This window comes from Parus major, chromosome 5 (assembly GCF_001522545.3).
Source record: "Parus major isolate Abel chromosome 5, Parus_major1.1, whole genome shotgun sequence".
In the NCBI taxonomy this organism is placed as follows: domain Eukaryota; kingdom Metazoa; phylum Chordata; class Aves; order Passeriformes; family Paridae; genus Parus; species Parus major.
Genome location: NC_031774.1, coordinates 55148921 through 55167779, shown reverse-complemented (window position 1 = coordinate 55167779; position 18859 = coordinate 55148921). Strand labels below are relative to the sequence as shown.

The window sequence follows — 18859 nt, the reverse complement described above, 5'->3', positions numbered from 1 at the left end:
TTTTTTTTCCCTTCTTCCATCAGAATTTACAGCATGGCCTTCAGAACATCGCAGGATGCCGAACCCAGATTTATTTGCAGGCTGACAGGATAAAACAGCAGGCTGGGACAGCTGCTGAAGCCATTCTGCTGGAGAAGCTGCAGCCATTCCAGAGAGCAACCTATTTGGAAAAGATGTTGCAGAGGAAGTTGGATGAACTTCAGGTTGGTTTTTTTTAAAAAATATTAAATTAGCTGTTGTCAGTGTGGGGTAACTTCTTCACTAAAGTCCTGTGTGAGCCACATTCCTCATTAGAGCACTATAGTTCTTGAATTGAAATTGCAATTAAATGACACTCAGCAGGATGATTAAAGAAATAACACACAAAGCCAGAGGGACAGGTGAAGGATTTCACCCTTACCTGCTTGTGTTGCTCTAACAGCCTTTGTCAGTGGGCCTATTATCCCCAGGACCCTCAGATGATCAAAGATTAGGAAATGTATTTTTATTTTTTTGAACACTGAAGTAGTTGTAAACTTTCTCAGCTCTGCCTTGAAAAAAAAAATAAATAATGGGCTTCAGTTTTCCTTGGGAATAGTTCATGCGAACCTCAAACCAAACAGAAGACTGTGCCCATTTGATGTCATTCTGAGAACCAGACTGACATTCCTGTTCAGGCCAAGTAGGGAAGAGACCTGGATCCAGGAGATCTGCTCAGAGTAGTGGAGGATTGACTTCTCTGCACAGTTCTTTCTAAGAAAGCTTCCAAGCAAATGTACTGCTGGACATTTACTGATGTAGAATTAGTCTGCTCCTATGGAAAAAGTCTGGTTCCAATGAATTGTTCTGTTTTAAAGTCAAGACATTTGAAGCCAGCTCTATTTATGATCCATCTATCAGCACAGTTAATGGCTGCAAGCCAGAAATCTTTGTGAAGATAACAGGTTTCTCATATTGCCTGTGAATTTCTCACTGCATGAAAAAATGCATTTCTGGGTAGTCATTTTCTCTAGGTTACTACATAACCCTGTAGTATTACCACAGCAATCTCTCTCCACATACCAGTTTTTGCCATTCATCCCTTAGAAAAGCTGTTGTTGTGCAAGTACTCTCAGAGATGTGGAGTTTAATTCTGGAAAGAAAGTAAAAGCTTTCCCAGTGCTGTTCTGCTAAAGGAAAGTTGAATTCCTGCCCTACTGATTTCTCATGAGAAACATCAGAGCTCATGTTAGCTGCACAACTTCAGTTGTGGGTGCAGGCTTTGTGTGTACCTCAAAGGAAGCTCATTTTCACAAGTTTCCCCAATCTTATAATCTGAGTTTTGACTTTCCAATTTCACAATGAATTAAATAGCACAAAGCTATGAAAGAAACCCCTATTCCTTTCACATAGTTACAGCTATCTCACAATTTTGAGATTCTGTTTCTTGCTCTCTGCTTTGGGTTAAACTTTCCCCTTATCCAGTTGAAAAAAATTCAATAGAGAGTTATAAATACATTAGAATTTAAATTTAATAACTTTTTTCCTGATAATTTTGCTTATTGCTTCTTTTTGTATACTGAATAAATGTAATAAATAGTAACTAATGTAAATTCATTCATGCCAGTTCAATCTTTTACAACTGGAGGATTTCAACAACTGCCTGGAAACACTGGAGGGTCGTGTCAAGAATTGCACAGACACCTTTGATAGCCTCTGTCTAGGGGAAGGAGACAACTCAGAATTGCTCATGGTATGTTTGCATTCCCAAATACAAAAAGATACTACTCAGCTCTGGCTCACTTCAAGATTGTTTCCTAAATGTCACAGTTGCAGCACTTCCATCAGAGTAACTATAATTCAGCCAAAACACAAAAAGTGATGATTAAAGTTTAGAAACCCTAGATCTGCATTTGAGGCCAAATGCCTGCATGGAAAGGAGGAAAATCACCCAGATTTGGGGTTGATGGGAGATCTTTTTCCGCAGCTTTGCTCTGGAGATACTCTGTTCCCTCAATGTACCAGGTCTTGAGTATCTGTTCAGTACTGTTGGAAAAGTCAGCCCTGTTTAAATGAGTTAGTACTTTTTTTCCCCCTGTATTTTTTGAAGTTAACACAGAAATGTTTGGTGTATTCAAGCTGTGGAGAGAATAAGCCTCTATACTTCTTTGAAAAAAAGGCAGTACTTTTTTGCAATATTTTTTTTTTTCTTTACTTCCAGAATCAGACACTGGAGCTTGCTGCACTTTCTCCAAGCATAGAGAGTTTGAATGAAGCAAGCATAAAGCTGCCACTCAGTGACTTCACCCTGAAGAAAATGCAGAGCCTGACTCGGCAGTGGAGTCAGAAAACAGCAGCTGCTCTGGAATGTTGCAGGTCTGAAATGTAAACAAACAAAAAAATCACTAGTAATAATTCCTTTTGCTGTGATTAAAATAAAAACCAAGTTAAAGCATGGGACATCTTGCAATCTGTTCTCAGCTTTCTCAGGGGCTTGCCAGGTGGAATTCTGCCCTTTCAGTTTACTTGATTTTTCAGTGGCTATTTGCATTCTAAGTTGCTTGAAGCAAAAACCTGGATGTTCATAGGAGAAGAAGGGAGCAAAGTGCCAAGTGAAGCACTTTGTTAATTTTATAAATTAACTAAGTTAATTTTATTAACCACCACATTTTGAGCACCTGTAACATACCCAGAAAAAGCATCCACCAACAGAAGTTTCTGGTTATTCATTTTGTTTTACAGTATGCTTGAGGGAACACAAAATGATGAGAAGAAATTCTTTCAGAAATGTGAAAAGTGGATGAAATTCCTAGAAAAAATGAAAGAAGCCTTAAAAACAGATATTCCAGGACACTTTGAAGAACTGCAAGAGCAACAGAGAGTATATGAGGTAAAGCTAACTCTAAAAATGGAGGCAGCATCTTGAATGATGAAGACGAGGGAAATCATTAGAAAATGGTGTGTGTTTTGAAATTAGATCTGGGCAGGATTTTACACTGCATTTCACATGCCTGTCAAGGTAAAATCTCTAAAACATGAAAATCCTTTTCCAAAGGGGCAGATCCCTTTTTGCAAGGATCAGACCTTAAGGAGTGCATCTTCAAGTGCTGTGTCATGGAAGTCCTAGATTTCCCCAGCCCTGAGGTGTATTTGTCTGCCTGTCCCAGAACACTGGAGCCTGTGGCAGCTAACTGGATAGTTTGCTGGAGACCTGGCAGCAATCTTATGTTTCTGGAATAAATGCATTTAAAATAGTATTTTCACAGCATATTTCTGGTTTGACCAGTTACTAGATTTTAGTGGAAATCTGTTTTCGCTGGTATTTTCCCGAACAGTTGCTATTTGTTACAGAGAAACAGTCAAAAAACTTTAGGTTTCAGATATGTATCATCCAACTCATGGTGAGGTCTGCTGTCACATATGTGCAGATTCTTTCTGGTATCCAAAAACTGTGGATTCCTAGGGTGCATTTCACACTAGCAATTGAAAATAATAGTGTTTACAGCATTTACAATTAAATAAATGCTGCCACTCTAGAGGAGCAGAAGCAGCTTTCATAGCAAAGGTTTTTCACTGAATAGTTAAAACTTGTTCTCTTGGTATTTTCAGATGCTGCAGACTGAGATTTCCATAAATCAGCAGATATTTAATTCTATCATAGAAAAAGTTCTACTCTCCTTGGAATCTGGAGAAGCAGAGAAAAGGTACTTTATTTGGTTTTATCCTTAAGATCTTAGTCATTTAGTGAATATGCTATCTTTCTTGGAATTGGTATTGAATCATGGCTCTTACGAGGACATAAACCCAAACTCTTAGCTGGGTCCACTCTTTGAGTGATCACCTGTCACATTTTGCAAAAACATGAGGAGGTGCAGTGAGAAAGAAACACAGGTACCCTGGCCAGACTGCATTTGGGATAGTAACAGGCTGGGCTGAAAAAAAAAATAATTGCTCCTGAACAGGAGCCTTTTGTTGTGTACCTGTGGCTGAGAAGCTGCCTGCCCACAGACCATAATGAGGATGCTGTGTATGAAGGATCTTCTCCCTCTTCCTGGAGCTCTCTGCTTCTCAGAGTGCAGAGGTGTGGACTATCCACACTGCTCCTGGCACACATGGCAGGACATTGAGTCACTGGCCACGAAACCCCAAACATATGGTACCTAAACCTGTTTTTTATCAGCATGATCTTACACCTTTCTCTTAATGTAGTGTGAGAAACAGCAGGTAATGTTTGTGAGCAGAGGTTCAGCTGCCTCAGGTGTTTGGGGTGAACACATTTCCCTCCCTGCCACATCTTGCTGCTTCCAGAAGCTTGGCAGGACTGTGTGTGCTCCCCTCAGACGTGCCAGTATAAAATCCATAGCTTTGCTTTAAACTGCCAGGGAAGGCAGGGCTGAACTAAGCTGAGCTGCTGGATTTTTGTGTTGGGACCTACCCACAGAAAGGCAGGGGTTTGTATAACAGTGAATCAGGGATGATGGCCTCCTGCAGAGAAGCAGAATTGGTAGATGGGGTTGCCTAATCAGTCAGCCAGATCTGCTGGATCATCTGACCATGCTGAAGAAGAGGACAAAATAACTGTTTAAATGCGTTCAATAACTGCACAATTTTCCACTGTGCCGATCAATTTTGCAGTGTAATCAGTGACCTTGTCTCACTTGGACTGACCTTTTTGTTCTTCAGAGAAGTGTTTGTGGTGTCTGATTGCTGTATTATGTATGTTACTATACTACAATTGCAAGATGGACTTGCCTTACCCTTTTTGGTATCATGTGAAAGGTTGTTTGGATTGCTTAAAAGGTGGAATACAGAGAGCAGGGCTGAGCTTAGGGCTGCAAATCTTGCCTTGTTGGGTATTATAATTGGAAAACAACTTTGCAAATGGGAGATCCATCACAATTACTGTAATACGCAGCCTTGAGATCAAAATAAATTAACACTCATCCCTTGTAATTTTCAGGACAGAGTTTATTTCCAAGCTCACATTGCTGAAAGAGCAGTGGCAGAATGTTATCCGGATGGTTCAGCAGAGGAAGAAAGATATCGATGGACTCGTGAGCCAGTGGCAGCTCTTCAGGAGTTCCCTGCAGAGCCTCAACAGATTCCTTGATGATACAAACAGCTTCCTCACAGCTGTGAAGAGCCAGGACTGTTACAGCCTTTACCAGCTTAGAAATGTAATTCATGATTTCAAGGTACTGTGCTTACTTCTCATAAATCTAAAATATGTGGGCTTTTTCCCTCAGACTGAAACAACTTCTGTCCACTAAGGTAAAAAGCTTTAAAATCACACACTTTCTTGGGGGAGAAATGATTGGTGACACTTTTTCCTTAAAGCTGAGCACAGATAAGAAAGCAGTGACATTGCAAAAGGCTCATTATACTCAGAAACTTCTTGATCAGCATGGCCATTTAGTAGCCCTGCATGCTTCAAAATTCTTATGGATATGAGAATAGAAATTCAGGGTGCTAGAAGATAAGTCAGGCACCCTAGTCTGTCCTAGCAGGTAACCTCTAGGTCTGTGTGCATCTTACTGACATGACTGCTGAATTCAGGCCTTTTATTTTGCCTGAAGGAAGGTACTTACATGGCAGGACAGGTCATAGAGGGTCCTGTGTGTGCAGGGATGGGCAGGAGATGCCAGAAACAAAGGAGAAAACACTTGCAAGGGAGTCTGTTCACTCCAAGACACACAAACCTGGTGAGCAGTTCTTTAGAACAGTGAGTTCTGTATTTTCCTTTGTTAATTTTGGATATTTTGGTTTTCCATTTAACTATGCACCTCTTTGTTTTGTAGGAAGGTAGAAGCAAGCAGTGAAATTAATGCTTGTGTAAGGCAGTCTAAAACCTTTTAAAATCATACTGTTGAATGCTATTTGCACAGGCCAAGATTTATATTGTGTACCCACACATCTAGTGTTGATGGATTAACACATTACCAGGATTCTATCTGGTGTCTGCCCTGTTTATTTCGTCTTCATTTCTACCTGCCTGTGTAAAGGTGATTTTCAGTAGATTTTACAACTTAGTGCTCATGCTTTTTTCTTAGTGAGAAAAGCCAGAAAGTTTTCTCTCTCGTACTTCAAATTGTCCTTGTCCTCCTGCTGCTGTTCTACAGAAAGAAACTGATTTTATCTCCTTGTGTTGGAGATCAGTCTGTGGTGGGCAAATTATTATTGATGGCTTACTTCACTTTGAGTACATCATGATCTTAGGCTGAAAAAATTAGCCTAAGATGTTGATGTTAGAGGTGGTCACAGAACTTAGATTGTATTTTTTGTTCTGAGTAACTTGTACAACTGAATTTCCATCTTTCTTGACTGCTGCACTTTCACCCTATAGATTCAATCTGGGGAAAGCTATTGTACAGTTTTATAAATCAAAAGTATCAGAGAAAATGTGATTTTTCTGCAATTAAGTATATAGGAGATCTATTGATTACTCTTTCATGCCTATGAACAAAGTTGTACCTTGAGAGTCATCTTCCCAAGTGAAATACTGGGAAAGCACTTCTGGAACTTCCTAAGAACAGCTTAGAAAGTTAATTATTTTTTTTTCTTTTGAAGAGTAAGGCGGTGATCCTTCAGAGGTGGCAAGCCATGTACACCTTGGTCATCGATGTTGGGGAGAAGCTGCGCACTGTCTCCGATCCTGACACCAGTGCTGCTCTCCAGGAGGAGCTCAGCCAGTTACAGCAGCGCTGGGGGAAAACCCAGGCCCTGCTGGAGAAGAAGAAGATGCAGTTCAGTGGCACCCTACAGGTAGATGATGCCCTTCCCACCTGCTTCTCTGGCATTGGGTCTCCAGAGCTTCCCTGTCCCACCATTTCCAGGGCTGAGCTGCTGCTCGCTGCAGGGGCACTCTGAGGGAAGTGCCTGTCATGTGTCAGCAGGGCTTGAAGGAAGCTAAAACTGTGGTCTCCTGATTCTCCAAAGGAAATTGAGTTGGATTCCATTTGTTGGAACAATGGATGTTCCTGCTCTGATTGTTCTCATGTTCTCCCCATGGCCTGGAGCTCATTCCTGCTTTGGGCTCGTTCCTCCTCATGTTGTTGAACATCTAAACACATATTTATTTCCTTAGAGCAATCAGTTTGCGTTCATGGCTAAGTAGTTTATTAGGTGTGTCTTAAAATTGAATACTGTCACTGATATAGTCCAAAAACCATGCTTAAAGTCTCCTGGGTTGAACAAAATGACCAGAAATGCTCTCAAAGGCAAGCCTTAAATAGGAGAGGCTTGAAGTTCTGTAAATCCAAGCACCAAATCCTTGTGGGTGGCACTGTGTATCAAAAGAGAAAATACCAAAAACCAGAGTACATGGTTGATTATTTCAGTGGATTGAAAATGTTATTTTGTAATATATCTGTGTGGTTCATACCTCATGATAAAGTATCCTCACCTTTTAAACATCCTTGGTTCTCTCTGAGCAGACTTGTGACCGCTTTGAAAAGCAAACCAAGGAACTGGAAAGCAGACTGCAAGAGCTAAAAGAGAAAGTAAAAGATCCACTCCCTGTTGAACATGAAGAGCTCCACAAAGCCAAGGAACATATTAAGGTATGAACAGCCATATTGTATTCAAATTGCTGTAGTCTTTGCACAACACCTCATCCCTGTAAAATTAGTTTTCCCTCTTACCTGCCTTTCAGTGACACTGAATTTCTTTCCTTTACACCATCCTGATTGCTGCCCATCTCCAAAGTCCAGCTGACCAAGAAGGTTGAGTAGTAGTAGTAGTCTTTGGATTATTGTATTTCCTGCTTCTTCTCCCTTTACAATCTGCATTTATAAAATAAGTAGTTTCTCAAACAAAAGGAAAAAAATTCCCTTCTCTCAGCTCATTTGGCTGCTATCCCTGTGACTGAATCTCCCTTTTTGTTTCCCAATTCATTTTGTACATGGAGCTCCTCAGGCAAGAGACCTTGTAATTCTGCAAAGCACCATACATACCTGCAGGATCTGGGAATAATTAAAGAGAAGGAAAATTAAGAGTAAGGGAGTGGCAAAATTACTTGCAGCCCATAGTGCACCATGAAAATTAAATGGCAAGAAAAGCATTTCCAAGGGATAGGAGACATTTTGTCTGGAGTGGTCAGTCTTTCATCATCCTTTTATGAAGTGAATTGTTGACCTATGTAGTGGGAACAAATAAGCTTATTAACGGGCCAAGGCTTTGAACTCATTATCAGCTGTCTGAAATCTTCTTTGTGAGTGCTGGCTGTCTTTCCCACGGCAGCAGCCTTGCTGTAGCCCTGAATTATCTGTGAGATGGAAGCACACAGTTTCTGTCTCTTATCCCAGCAAAAGAAATTCAGCTGTAGAGGCATCAGGGTCAGACAGTGCCAGTGCAAGTGCTGCTAGTAGGTGTCATAGTACAATAAAGCACTAAAATGGCATGGCATGCTCTTCCTGCTTTTCACTTCTGTATGGAATAAAGCTATTTTCTTTCAGCCCTGGATCTTACACGAGGCTAGCAATGTCCCATGAAATTCCATAGTTAGCTCTGTATTGCTCTGGACTTGCCCCTTGTTAGGAGACATAAATGCATGTGTGCACATCTATAGGAGTACTGTGATCTCAGGTAAATTTTAGAGTCAGGTTTATTTGGTATTTTCCTGTAGTGTTGAAGCTGAGTCCAAGATCTGTGAAAATCCTCATAGGGTTTAGACCCAGCATACTTCTGACACAAACACTCACAGGTTGTTTTTCCCTTTAAAATGAGACAACTGGATTCTCTCTTAGAATTTGGGTTTTTTTGTTAGATGAACCACTGACCCTTCCCAGCAGCTATTTTTGCAAAATGGGACCTTGGACCTTGTGTGTAGAGTATCTTATTCCCCAGCTGCACACAGTGGTACCTCTGCCTTTTAGGTGACAATTTTAACAATGTTAAGGAAAATATGTAACTTACAATAAAGAGAAAGGGGAGTTGGGGCAGCAAAGCAGAAAAGAGAGCCTGTTTTCTGTGAGCAAGCAGTTTAAAAGCTGCACATTGCTCACAAATCTGAGGTAGTGCCTATGAAATCATTCATTAGAGGAGGCAACTGATGAAATTTTTGTGTTTAGAAAAATAACCTGAAACTGGAGCAAATGCAGGTGGAAAGCAGTTTGTCTAAAACAGTTACAACAGGAATAAAGGAGACCCCGAAGAAGCGAGCCTGTGCCGGCCTGGGTGTGAGAACCCAAACGCTGCCCTGGAGCACGGGGAGTTGCTGGGGCCAGGCTGCATTCCAGCACTTGGGGAAGCAGCGATGGTTCCAGTGGGGCTCCTGTGGGGCTCCAGTGAGGCTCCAGTGGATTCCAGTGGGTTCCAGTGGGGCTCCAGTGGGTTCCAGTGATCTCCCGGGGATCCTGGCCAGCCCAGCCCCATGGAGAGCGCGGCACAGGCGGCTGCACATTCCCGGCTCTCCTCCCCCACAGGCCAGGCAGGGGATTAGCCGGCAGGTTTGGAAAGCCGAGGAGCTTAGTGCCAAGGCTTGTGCGGGTGCGTTTCCATGCAGGAGCTGGAGCAGTCGCTGGCAGACTGGGCCCACGACATGAAGGAGCTGCAGGCCATGAAGGCGGAGCTGGCGCACCTCATCCTCACCGAGGACATGATGGTGCTCAAGGAGCAAGTGGAGCATCTGCACAGGCAGTGGGAAGAGCTCTGCTTGCGGGTGAGTCTGAACCTGCTGCGGGGTGTTTATAGCGGGATGACATCCCTGGGGCCCGCTGGGAAGGGGGAGCAGGCCAGCACAGGGGCTTCTCCTGGCCGGGCTCCCTTTGGCAGCTCTGGGTGGGAATGGGGCCGCTCCGGGCGCGGCTGGCCCGGGATGGAGCTCCCCTTTGTGTCCCGGACAGGCTGCCGAGGGTTTTGTTGCAAACCCTTTGTAAGAAGTGAGTGTGGAACTGCACAGAGCCCAGATGCAGCTGTTTACTGGAGGAGGTGTCTTTGTTCTGGGCTGCCAAAGGCAGGGAGGGATGAGCACGGGAATTGCCTGAGGGCGTGGAGCAGAAAAAGGAAGAGGGAAGTTAAAATGAAATGCCAGCAAAAAGGAAGCTTAAATGTGTTTAAATACTAACTCCTTGGGTTTGGACACTGAGAACTGATTTGTCTTTTTTGTAGCAGGAAAATGCTGTGAAACATTTGCATTCTTTGTGGCTTGTTGCTGTATTACACTTAATTTAGTCTTGCATTTAAAATTGCTGGGGAGCATATACAGCAAAGTCACATGGACTTGATGCATTAGGTTATTATGCAGTTTGAATGTGTGCTTACTTTGACCTATTAACAGGATTGGAAGAGGTAAAATACTTCGGGGTCTTAACTTACTCTGAAGAGGTCTACATACCAGCAAGCCAAACTCATGTATCTCTTTACTGACAAGTAAATAGCTTTTATTTTACAGTTTGTAAAGAAGTATTGAAGCCAGTTAGTATTTTGTTTCTAACTCTTACACAAGCAAAGGTAAAGCAATCTTGGTGGGGATGTTGCCAATGTAATGAACAGCTGTGCTTATTTCACAAACTGTGTTGTGATGAAATAAATATGTGGTTTGATTGAAGTAGTTAATTTTTTTTTTTTTGCATTGCAGTGAAAAAAAATAATTTAATTTATTTTCCCTAAACTAGTCAGCTGTTGTACAACCAGTGTTTTCTCTGTTATTTTTTCTGAACTCTGAAAATAATACCAGAGACATCCTCTCTCCTCCTGAGAAATACAAGCCATTATTTTTTAAATCAAAATGCCTGAACCATCTTCCTAATGGAAATCTGTAGTTAAGCCTATAAATGAAAGAACTTTGTTCTTTTTCATTTTTTTGGTGAGCTACTGAAGCCTGCTGTCCCCACTGTGTTGAACAGCCCTGAAAATTAAAATTTTTATATGTGCTCCACTACAATCTATCCAAGCAGTAATTTCCTGTAGTAATTTAAGTTCAGATTTTATTCAAAATTTCCATTTTAATTTCCTGAGGGAACAACGTGGAGTTCAGTCTGTCTTGGAGGGAGGAAAGAGGTGACAGTAATGTGTTAGGCACACAGAATCCATAGTGGGAGGAATCTGTTGAGTGCTGTAGTGGAGGGAGACTCTGAATGTTTGTACAGCCCTAATGAGCCTCGGGAGAGCCCAGAGTGATGTTCAGTGCTGGACACCAGGGAAAGAGAACAGACTTTATCAGCTCTGCTGTTGGCATGACTGCTTTGTTTTGGATAACAACTTAGAGTCAAGATGTATTGTGTGGAGGAAAGTCTGCAGAATAAATGCAGGGAGGTGAAAGAGCTGCAGCTGTCACAGCCCAGGGGCAGCCAGATGCCTGTGCTCAACTGGGCAGAGGGAGCAGATGCACTCAAGGGATTAGCATTTACAGAGCTGCCCTTGCAAGGTGCATGTAGGTCACAGATTTAACCATTCATCCCAGCCACCATCCTGATGGATGTTATTTTAGCCTCCTTTTGGAATGCACATGATGCTCAATGGTGGGTGCAAAATGGGGGTGGTACCAGGGCAGCTGGACAGAGGAGGAATTGCTCAAAGCTTGAAGGGCTCATGTTCCTAGAAGCTTGTCTGGGATTTTTTGGGTTATTCCTGTTTTTCACTCTCAGCCTGTATTGCTTAGCTTCTTGCTAAGAATTAAAAGTTAAACGGTGCTTCTTGCTCTTAAAATCCTGCCTTGCCCTGTTCTGAGCAGGCAAATATGGAGTCAGAATCACATCAGCGTTTAGAGCTTGTTTTGCTGACAAGCATAGTCTGTCCTTCCACTGACAGAGTAAACTCACCTCCATATGTGGGAGATGCAGGTGGTAAGGAAGGATGAAGGGTTCACCCTCCATACCTCTGAGGTTGAAGGTACACAGGAGCATCCCAGAGCAGAGACACTCTTAGAAACTTTCTGAGGTCCCTGGCATCTCCAGGCTTTTTCCTATGGAGAACTTGGGAGACTGTTTCCCTGTGTCCCAAGACACTGCTTTCATCCTCATCTCTTTGCTTAGATTGTCATGAAGGATTCAGAAATCCCCTTCACCTCTCCATCCCCTCCTTGAAAATAAGTCAGAATTTAAGGGACAAAAGCAATGTGGTGGGAGATGGCTTGGTGCCTTCTGTTTTGATCATGGTGTTACATGGGAGATGGCCTTGCTTCCACACTACACATTTAAACTTCAATCTGCAGTACAAAATCATGTTGGAGATTACTCTAGAAGAATCAATAATGGAATTTTGAGGAGTAACATGCTGTATAAAGTGCATGTGAGATGTGAAGAGGGAGTGTTTTCTGCCATGGGGAGATACTTAGAGGGGACATTTACAGCCAAGACAACCAAAATGTTATTCAAAGTCTTTAGACAGAATTTATTGGTGAGAATGAGGGGTTATTTGTTTCTCTTGCTTCAGTAGAGCTTGAACCATTTTTCACTTCCTTTGTCTGATATATCTTATTGCAGGAATCCATCAAGGTAAAGAAAATATATTTAAGAGCCCTAGGCTAGAGACAGGTGCTATTAGCTAGTTAGAAGTGTGACCCTGCTTATTTCTGAGATATTGGAGCAATGATAATAACTCTGCTTTTCCAGGCAATATCAGACCTTAATTCTCTGGCTAGACAATTAGTTTATCCATCCTGGAAAATGTATTTTTGATGGGGAGAAAAAAATCCATAGTTTTCAATGAAAAGGATAGATTCTTGCTGCTGATTTTTTAGAAGTTCTCCAATTACTAGTGGGCAAATGGAAAGAGAAGAGGGAGGCTTTTACAGAGATAAAATAATTGCAGTTGGTAGTTGCGAAGTTTATCTTAGAGTGGCAGAAAAAGAAGAACTTACTTAGGTGTTATTTCTCTTGTGTCATAAATGGGGCCATACTAAACAGTATGCAGTAATTATGTATTTTATATTCCTTCTGTGTGTTTGACATTTTCAGGTTTTCACTGTGTAACATTTAAATTATTATATAAGCACATTATTTATAAAGCTGTCACTCAGTTTTATTCTTCTGATGGAGAGAATCTGGTATTTGCTACTTGACTTTTTGCCCTGCTATCATCAAAATAAGATGTAATAACAATCTGCTTGCTGGCTTTGGAAAGGAAAGTAGAATACTTGATAACTGCTCCTGCAAAATGGAATAAGATCAAATGCAGACTAGAAATTAGAAGGCTCATAATTGCTGGTTTCCTTCCTGAAAAAGCTGTTGCTGGAATTTATTGTGTGTGCTTTTCCTTAGGTGTCCCTGCGGAAGCAGGAAATCGAGGATAGGCTCAATGCCTGGATCGTGTTCAATGAGAAGAATAAGGAGCTGTGCTCCTGGCTGGTACAAATGGAAAGCAAGGTGTTGCAGACTGCAGATGTTAGCATTGAAGACATGATAGACAAATTGCAGAAGGTAAATAGTAATGGCACTTCTCTTCAATTGCAGTCCAATAATTCATTATAGAAGCACCATTCCTCATGTGTTCCTTGCTTCTTGGAAGTGATACGTGGTGTAAAACCAGCACACACAGGCTTTTGTGAGATGAGCTTTTCTATCATTAGCTCTTGATGTTCAGACTTGGAGCTTAAAGCAGAACAGAAATGCCACTGGACTGCATTTAGTCATGGAGTGTGATCTGTGTGAGCTGTGGTGGTAGGGTCTGGGTTCTTGGGGTTTTGGGGCACACATGCACACCAAGCACTGCTCAGAGTGGTGTCCTGGGAGCAGTTCACTGCTCCCACCACCTCCATCATCCACACAACTGGTAGGCAGAGGACAAAGAAAAGACTGAAGGATGGGGCAGGTCTTATGCCAAGTGAGCAAGAAGTTACCACAACCAAAAATAAAACCTAATTCTGCCTCTTTCCCCATGGTAGTTGGTGTTTTCTAACATTTTTGTATTAGCTTGATTTTAAAGAGAACCATTATTGTTCTGCTGTTTTTCCTCATGGCTAAAACATCTCAGTATCTAATCCCAGATCTCCTCTGGGTAAGAATGCCAGCAAAATAAAGCCATCCTAGACTTGAATTTGGGTCCTTTTGAAGTAGCTTCATTGAAAAGTGACGTTAAATCAGGAAAACAACAGATAAAATTAGAACGTTCAATTGCTATTTTTAGGAATACTTACTCCTGGCACTTGCAAGTCTTTCTGTGCTTACGTTTTCATAGATTGTGAGAGGGCTTCTTCATTGAGGTTTTCTTTCTGTTTTCAGTGAGAGTTCTACATGCTAATGTAGAAACCTCAGCCAAACATGACTTTGCGTCACACGCGTGGGAAAAGAAACACATATTTTTGTTTCTGTATCATTGTTTTGTTTGTCCCATAATTAAAGCAATGTTTGTGTATGTTTATCAGGACTGCATGGAAGAAATAAACCTGTTCAGTGAAAATAAGCTTCACTTGAAACAAATGGGTGATCAGCTAATCAAGGCTAGCAACAAGAGCCGAGTTGCAGAAATAGATGATAAACTCAATAAAATCAATGATCGCTGGCAGCACCTCTTCGATGTCATTGGAGCACGGTAAGAAAATGATTTTCAATGTTTTATGTGAAATAAAAGTCAGAGACTTGTGTCCTTGACCATCAGAAACAGAGTGACATGACTTTCCAGTTAAGTTGGAATTTATTACTGAGAGTCAGGCTGAAGGGATTGGGGTTTTTTGTAACTTATTGCTCTGTTATGAAACCAAATGTCTTAATTTATCCAACGGTAGAGGGCAGGGTGTAAGAATTCATATAAAATAAAATTTTAATGATAAGAGCTTTGTAAAAGGAAGATTCAAAATGATCTTTACGTTCCATGTGTTGAATTGCAACCTAATTTTAAGGCAGCATGATAGTTCATTTGGGCTTTTTAGTTGAGTCTCCTATTTTAACACAAGGCCTCTCTTTCACTCTATGTCTGAATGCACAGAATTTAGAAATAGATTCTGTTCTGTCTCTGTAGACAGTCAGATTTATATGATAATGTTCCTTTTTTATATTCAAAAGTGTTTGAAATTTTGTTTAATACCAGTGCTGTTTCTTTATTCTGCCTCCCTCCTAAAAACAACTGAAAGACCATACGAGTTTCTTTTAAATTCAGGATTTTCTGTATGATGAGTGGTGAAGTGGAAAATACTATCAGTTGAAATTAAAACAAAAACCTGCATAATCTAGGCAACAACCCCTTCTTAATGGATTAAGCATCTTTATTATACTTGACAGAGTTAAGAACATCATGATCATTTCAGTATTAGCCTTACTGAGATGATCCCATTTCATTATTATCTCTGAGTTTCTGCCACAGCTTGGGAAGAGGGTGCTGGGCTGGTCTTGCCTCCTGCTGAGCTTATTGGTAATCCAGAAATAATAAGGCTAACACCAAATTAGTATTGGTCTCAACTTCTCTCCCAAGGTTTTGTTCTGCTTGTGATCCCCCACTCTGGGCTCTGTTGCTCAGTTAAATTTGAGACAGATAATGCAGGTGGTTGAGCTGTGACAATGTACTGCTAGGTGTGCTGGGCCTTAATCAGGAGTGAGATCTGAATTAGTGGTGACACACGAGCTGTGAATGATTAAGCAGAAGCTGCCTTCTTAAGATCTGACACTGCAGATAGACTTGCAATGGTTGTCTCAAGGTGTCTGGTTATGATCTGGTGTAGCAAAGCAAGCTTCACTTTAGTAACAGCACTTTTTCTGTTCCCTTCTGATAGGAATGTGTCACTTTTAAAGCTCTTTTATGATCAGTGTTTGTTCTGCTGCTTGTTGGTTTTGAATTGTAGCAATTTTAAAATGCAGATTAAAATGCACTGTTTTAAAAAAGAGGTAAGCTTGACACATTTCTGATAAGCTTTAGGAAAACATGCTAAAAAACTGCTGGGGCATTTAGAGAGATACCTGGAACCATATTCCAGTACTCTGTAGCAAGACTACCTGGTCTGTCTTAAATATTTACCTTCAGGCAAGTGTGCAGTGGTGCTTTGAGGTACATTATTGTGGATTTGTCTAGGGCATCAACAAGGCTCCCAGTATTTGGTATCTAAGTGGATATTGCAGCTATCAGGGAATTGGTGTGATGCTTTTTGATTCTTTGTGTTTTTAATTCCAAAATGTCTGTAATATGCCAGCTTCTACTCGTGATTTTTACCAACTTGGTGCTCAGGACCAGGGTAATGAACTAGAAGGACCTGGCAAAAATGTGATTTTAAGCAGCTCCCTTGGTGGCCCAAGATTATCAGGTAGCCCTGTGGGCTCTGCTAGTCTCCTTTGATTTAATACTAAGAGAGGTTCAGCATATGGCAGTGTTTTGCAGCACCTTTCATCCCTCACCTAATCCTTGCTGGGGCTTGGCTCTCAGCTGCTCAGTCAAAAGTAACCACCAGGCCAGACACTCAAAACAGTGTCTGAGATTCTCAGATTCTGATAACACTCCTAAGAGTTTATTTTGCCCTGCTGTAACTTGCCAATTTTCTGCTTTGAGTTTGCTGCTATGGTGCTGGCTTGCTACTGAGATTTGATGTCTGAAGGAATTAAATTAGACATCAATTGACTGAAATGTTCATCTCACTCAGAGGTGTGCTTTGGGGCACTCTAGATGAGGTTCCTCCTGTGCTTTTGAGTAGCCTGTCTCAAGCTCAGGTGATGGTGGGGAGGCAGCAGCTCAGTCCATTGCCAATGTGACACAAATTGGGCATCTTTGAGAGAGAGCAGAGAAGAGCAAAGAGCCTTGGGCTGGAGACAAGGTGACCTGCAAGTGTGGGTTGTGATGTCCTGTGCTGATAGACTGTCTCCTTCCTTCTCAGTCTGCTTTTGCAGAAACTGTTAAAAAATTTGTATTGAGGCTGTGTTGAAAGAACACATGTAAAGGATGATGGGAGAATTTTGTTGTCCCTGCTGGATTAAGCCATCAAAGTCCAGAGATCCTCTCACAGTGTGTGGAGGCTGGAGGGAATGGTACAGGGGCTGTGCATCCACTGCAGTCCTGCAGAAGAGACTGGAGCACTGCACAAGTGCTGCCACATCTGCAACCTGTGCAAAGCCCTTTTTTTTTGGGCACTGCTTCATTGCTTGGGGAAAATCAGAGGAATGGAGGAGATGCCTCTGGGAAGGAGTGCCAGAGGGCCTGGAGGGTTTGAGGGTAGGGGAATGTTCCTGGAGAGAAGTGACAAATTTTGACTATGGTGCAAAGAAAACCTTGCCTTTCTCCTGGAAAAAAGTTACTTGTAGGAACTTATTTTCACAGCACATCCATGGAATGAGGAGGTGGTTTTGCTCCTGTCTTTTCAGATGAGTAGCTGTGGCAAGTAAAATTGAAGTGAAAATTTTCTGAGGTTTAGGGTGCCAAATCTCTGGCCACTTAAAGCTTTTTTTTTTTTTTTTCTTCTGACAAATATTACAACTCCAACAATTTTTGTTAAACACCCAGTGAGCTTCTGCTTTAAGTGTACTGACACCTGGCTCTGAGTGGCCCACCCACCATCACAGGGGCAAGGACCAAATTTCAGTATGTCTTCATGGCAGGCCAAGTTTTGGGAAGGAGGTGAACTACAGAGCCAGGCACTGAGTAGGAGGAAATAGCTGTGTGTTCAGAGCCAATTCTTCATTTTTGGGCACTGAATCTTTCTTGTAGATGGCCACTTTTTGATCGTCTGGTTCAAGAGGGAAAACTAACCTGTATCCCCAAAGGAATCTGATTGAGATATATTGCCAGCTTCAGTTCTGTGGTTGCTGATGACCCGTGGCTGTCTCTGCAACCTGTGTAAGATTTTATCTTCTCTTCAGTGCAGTGTATGGCTCTGTGACACCAACATGAAACGAAACCAGCCTGGAAGCCATTGTATCAGTGCAGAGCAGTCCTCCTGGTAGCTTATATCACCTTTTTAAACCAATAAACGTCCTGGGACAGATGGGCAAAGTAGGTGAGCTCCCCATTTAGTCCTTGAAGTGATTCTCTTAGTTTATGGTGACAAGCTCAGATTTGCCATATGGCTGCACTTGCAGAATTTAACACTTTCATTATCTGCCTGTGCTCAGCCTGTGCAGTGACAAAAGCTTTGCCTTGTGTGCTGCACCAAGCCACCGTCTGGCTGCAAACTTGGAAGAGTCTCAAAATGTTAATTTTCATGGGATAAAGTAACCATCAAGGGATTGGCATGCCAGGAGAGGAGAACAAACGAATTCTGTTCAGCCTAGAAGATACTCTTACCACGGGAGGTTTGTGCTGAGGGATGCGGAATACAAACATACTAACAGGCAAGAAGGCAGTGTTGTGCTGACTGTAAAGATGGACACAGAAAATCTCTTGCTTTTGTTACTGTAGCAGTAGGAGGAGGAGTGCACAGGCTGTGTGAGGGTGGTGGACAACCAAAAACCCACGGAGTGGGATTTATATTCTCAGTATGCTTTGGAGCAGCACTCCTGGGCCGTGAATTAACAGGCAAGGACTAGCAAGGAACTGTCGTGCATGGCCATGTTCCCTTTCCCGGGCCATCCACTGCTGATTCTAACTCCACACATTGCTTCCCAGCCTGCTGAAAATGAAATGTTTTCCTTCTGCGTTTGCTTAGTGCCTGCAGTCAGGCTGGAGGAGCACCCCATGTCACTGGAGGGTGTCTGCACTGCCTGGGGCTGTGCAAAGCGTTTGGATGCTGCTTGAACCTTCATTAAAGCCACCAGCTTCATCAGGGGCTGCCTCCAGGCGTTTTGGGTCTGCAGACCAGTCTCTGCAGTAACTGATGTTGCATTTCTGTATCTCTGGGCATCCGGCAGCTCTTGCCACTTGCTGCCAAGCTGTGGAAAGGGGATGCCATTTCTCAGTTGCTCTGACTACACTCACACTGATGTGTTTTCTTACTTGGTGGGTCTAGTCCATGTTTTCAGCCTTGTGGAGAAAGGCAAAGTTTTGTGTATGTAGCAGAAATGGGTTCAAATGACTGTGACCTTTAAAAGGAGCATGAAAATTTGGGAAGCTA

General features: G+C 42.1%; 1 protein-coding gene across 3 annotated transcripts in view; it reads left to right on the top strand.

The window, feature by feature from the left end:
* The window catches only part of SYNE2 (spectrin repeat containing nuclear envelope protein 2), a 156149-nt gene that overhangs the window by 111086 nt on the left and 26204 nt on the right, over positions 1–18859 (top strand). For all 3 annotated transcript variants that reach the window (XM_015630686.2, XM_015630685.2, XM_015630687.3), the window contains exons 90-100: positions 24–203; positions 1586–1711; positions 2180–2334; positions 2701–2848; positions 3568–3662; positions 4919–5153; positions 6526–6720; positions 7392–7517; positions 9461–9616; positions 13158–13316; positions 14261–14427. In XM_015630686.2, the coding sequence (XP_015486172.1) occupies positions 24–203; positions 1586–1711; positions 2180–2334; positions 2701–2848; positions 3568–3662; positions 4919–5153; positions 6526–6720; positions 7392–7517; positions 9461–9616; positions 13158–13316; positions 14261–14427 (1742 nt within the window). The remainder of the gene's footprint in view (positions 1–23; positions 204–1585; positions 1712–2179; positions 2335–2700; positions 2849–3567; positions 3663–4918; positions 5154–6525; positions 6721–7391; positions 7518–9460; positions 9617–13157; positions 13317–14260; positions 14428–18859) is intronic.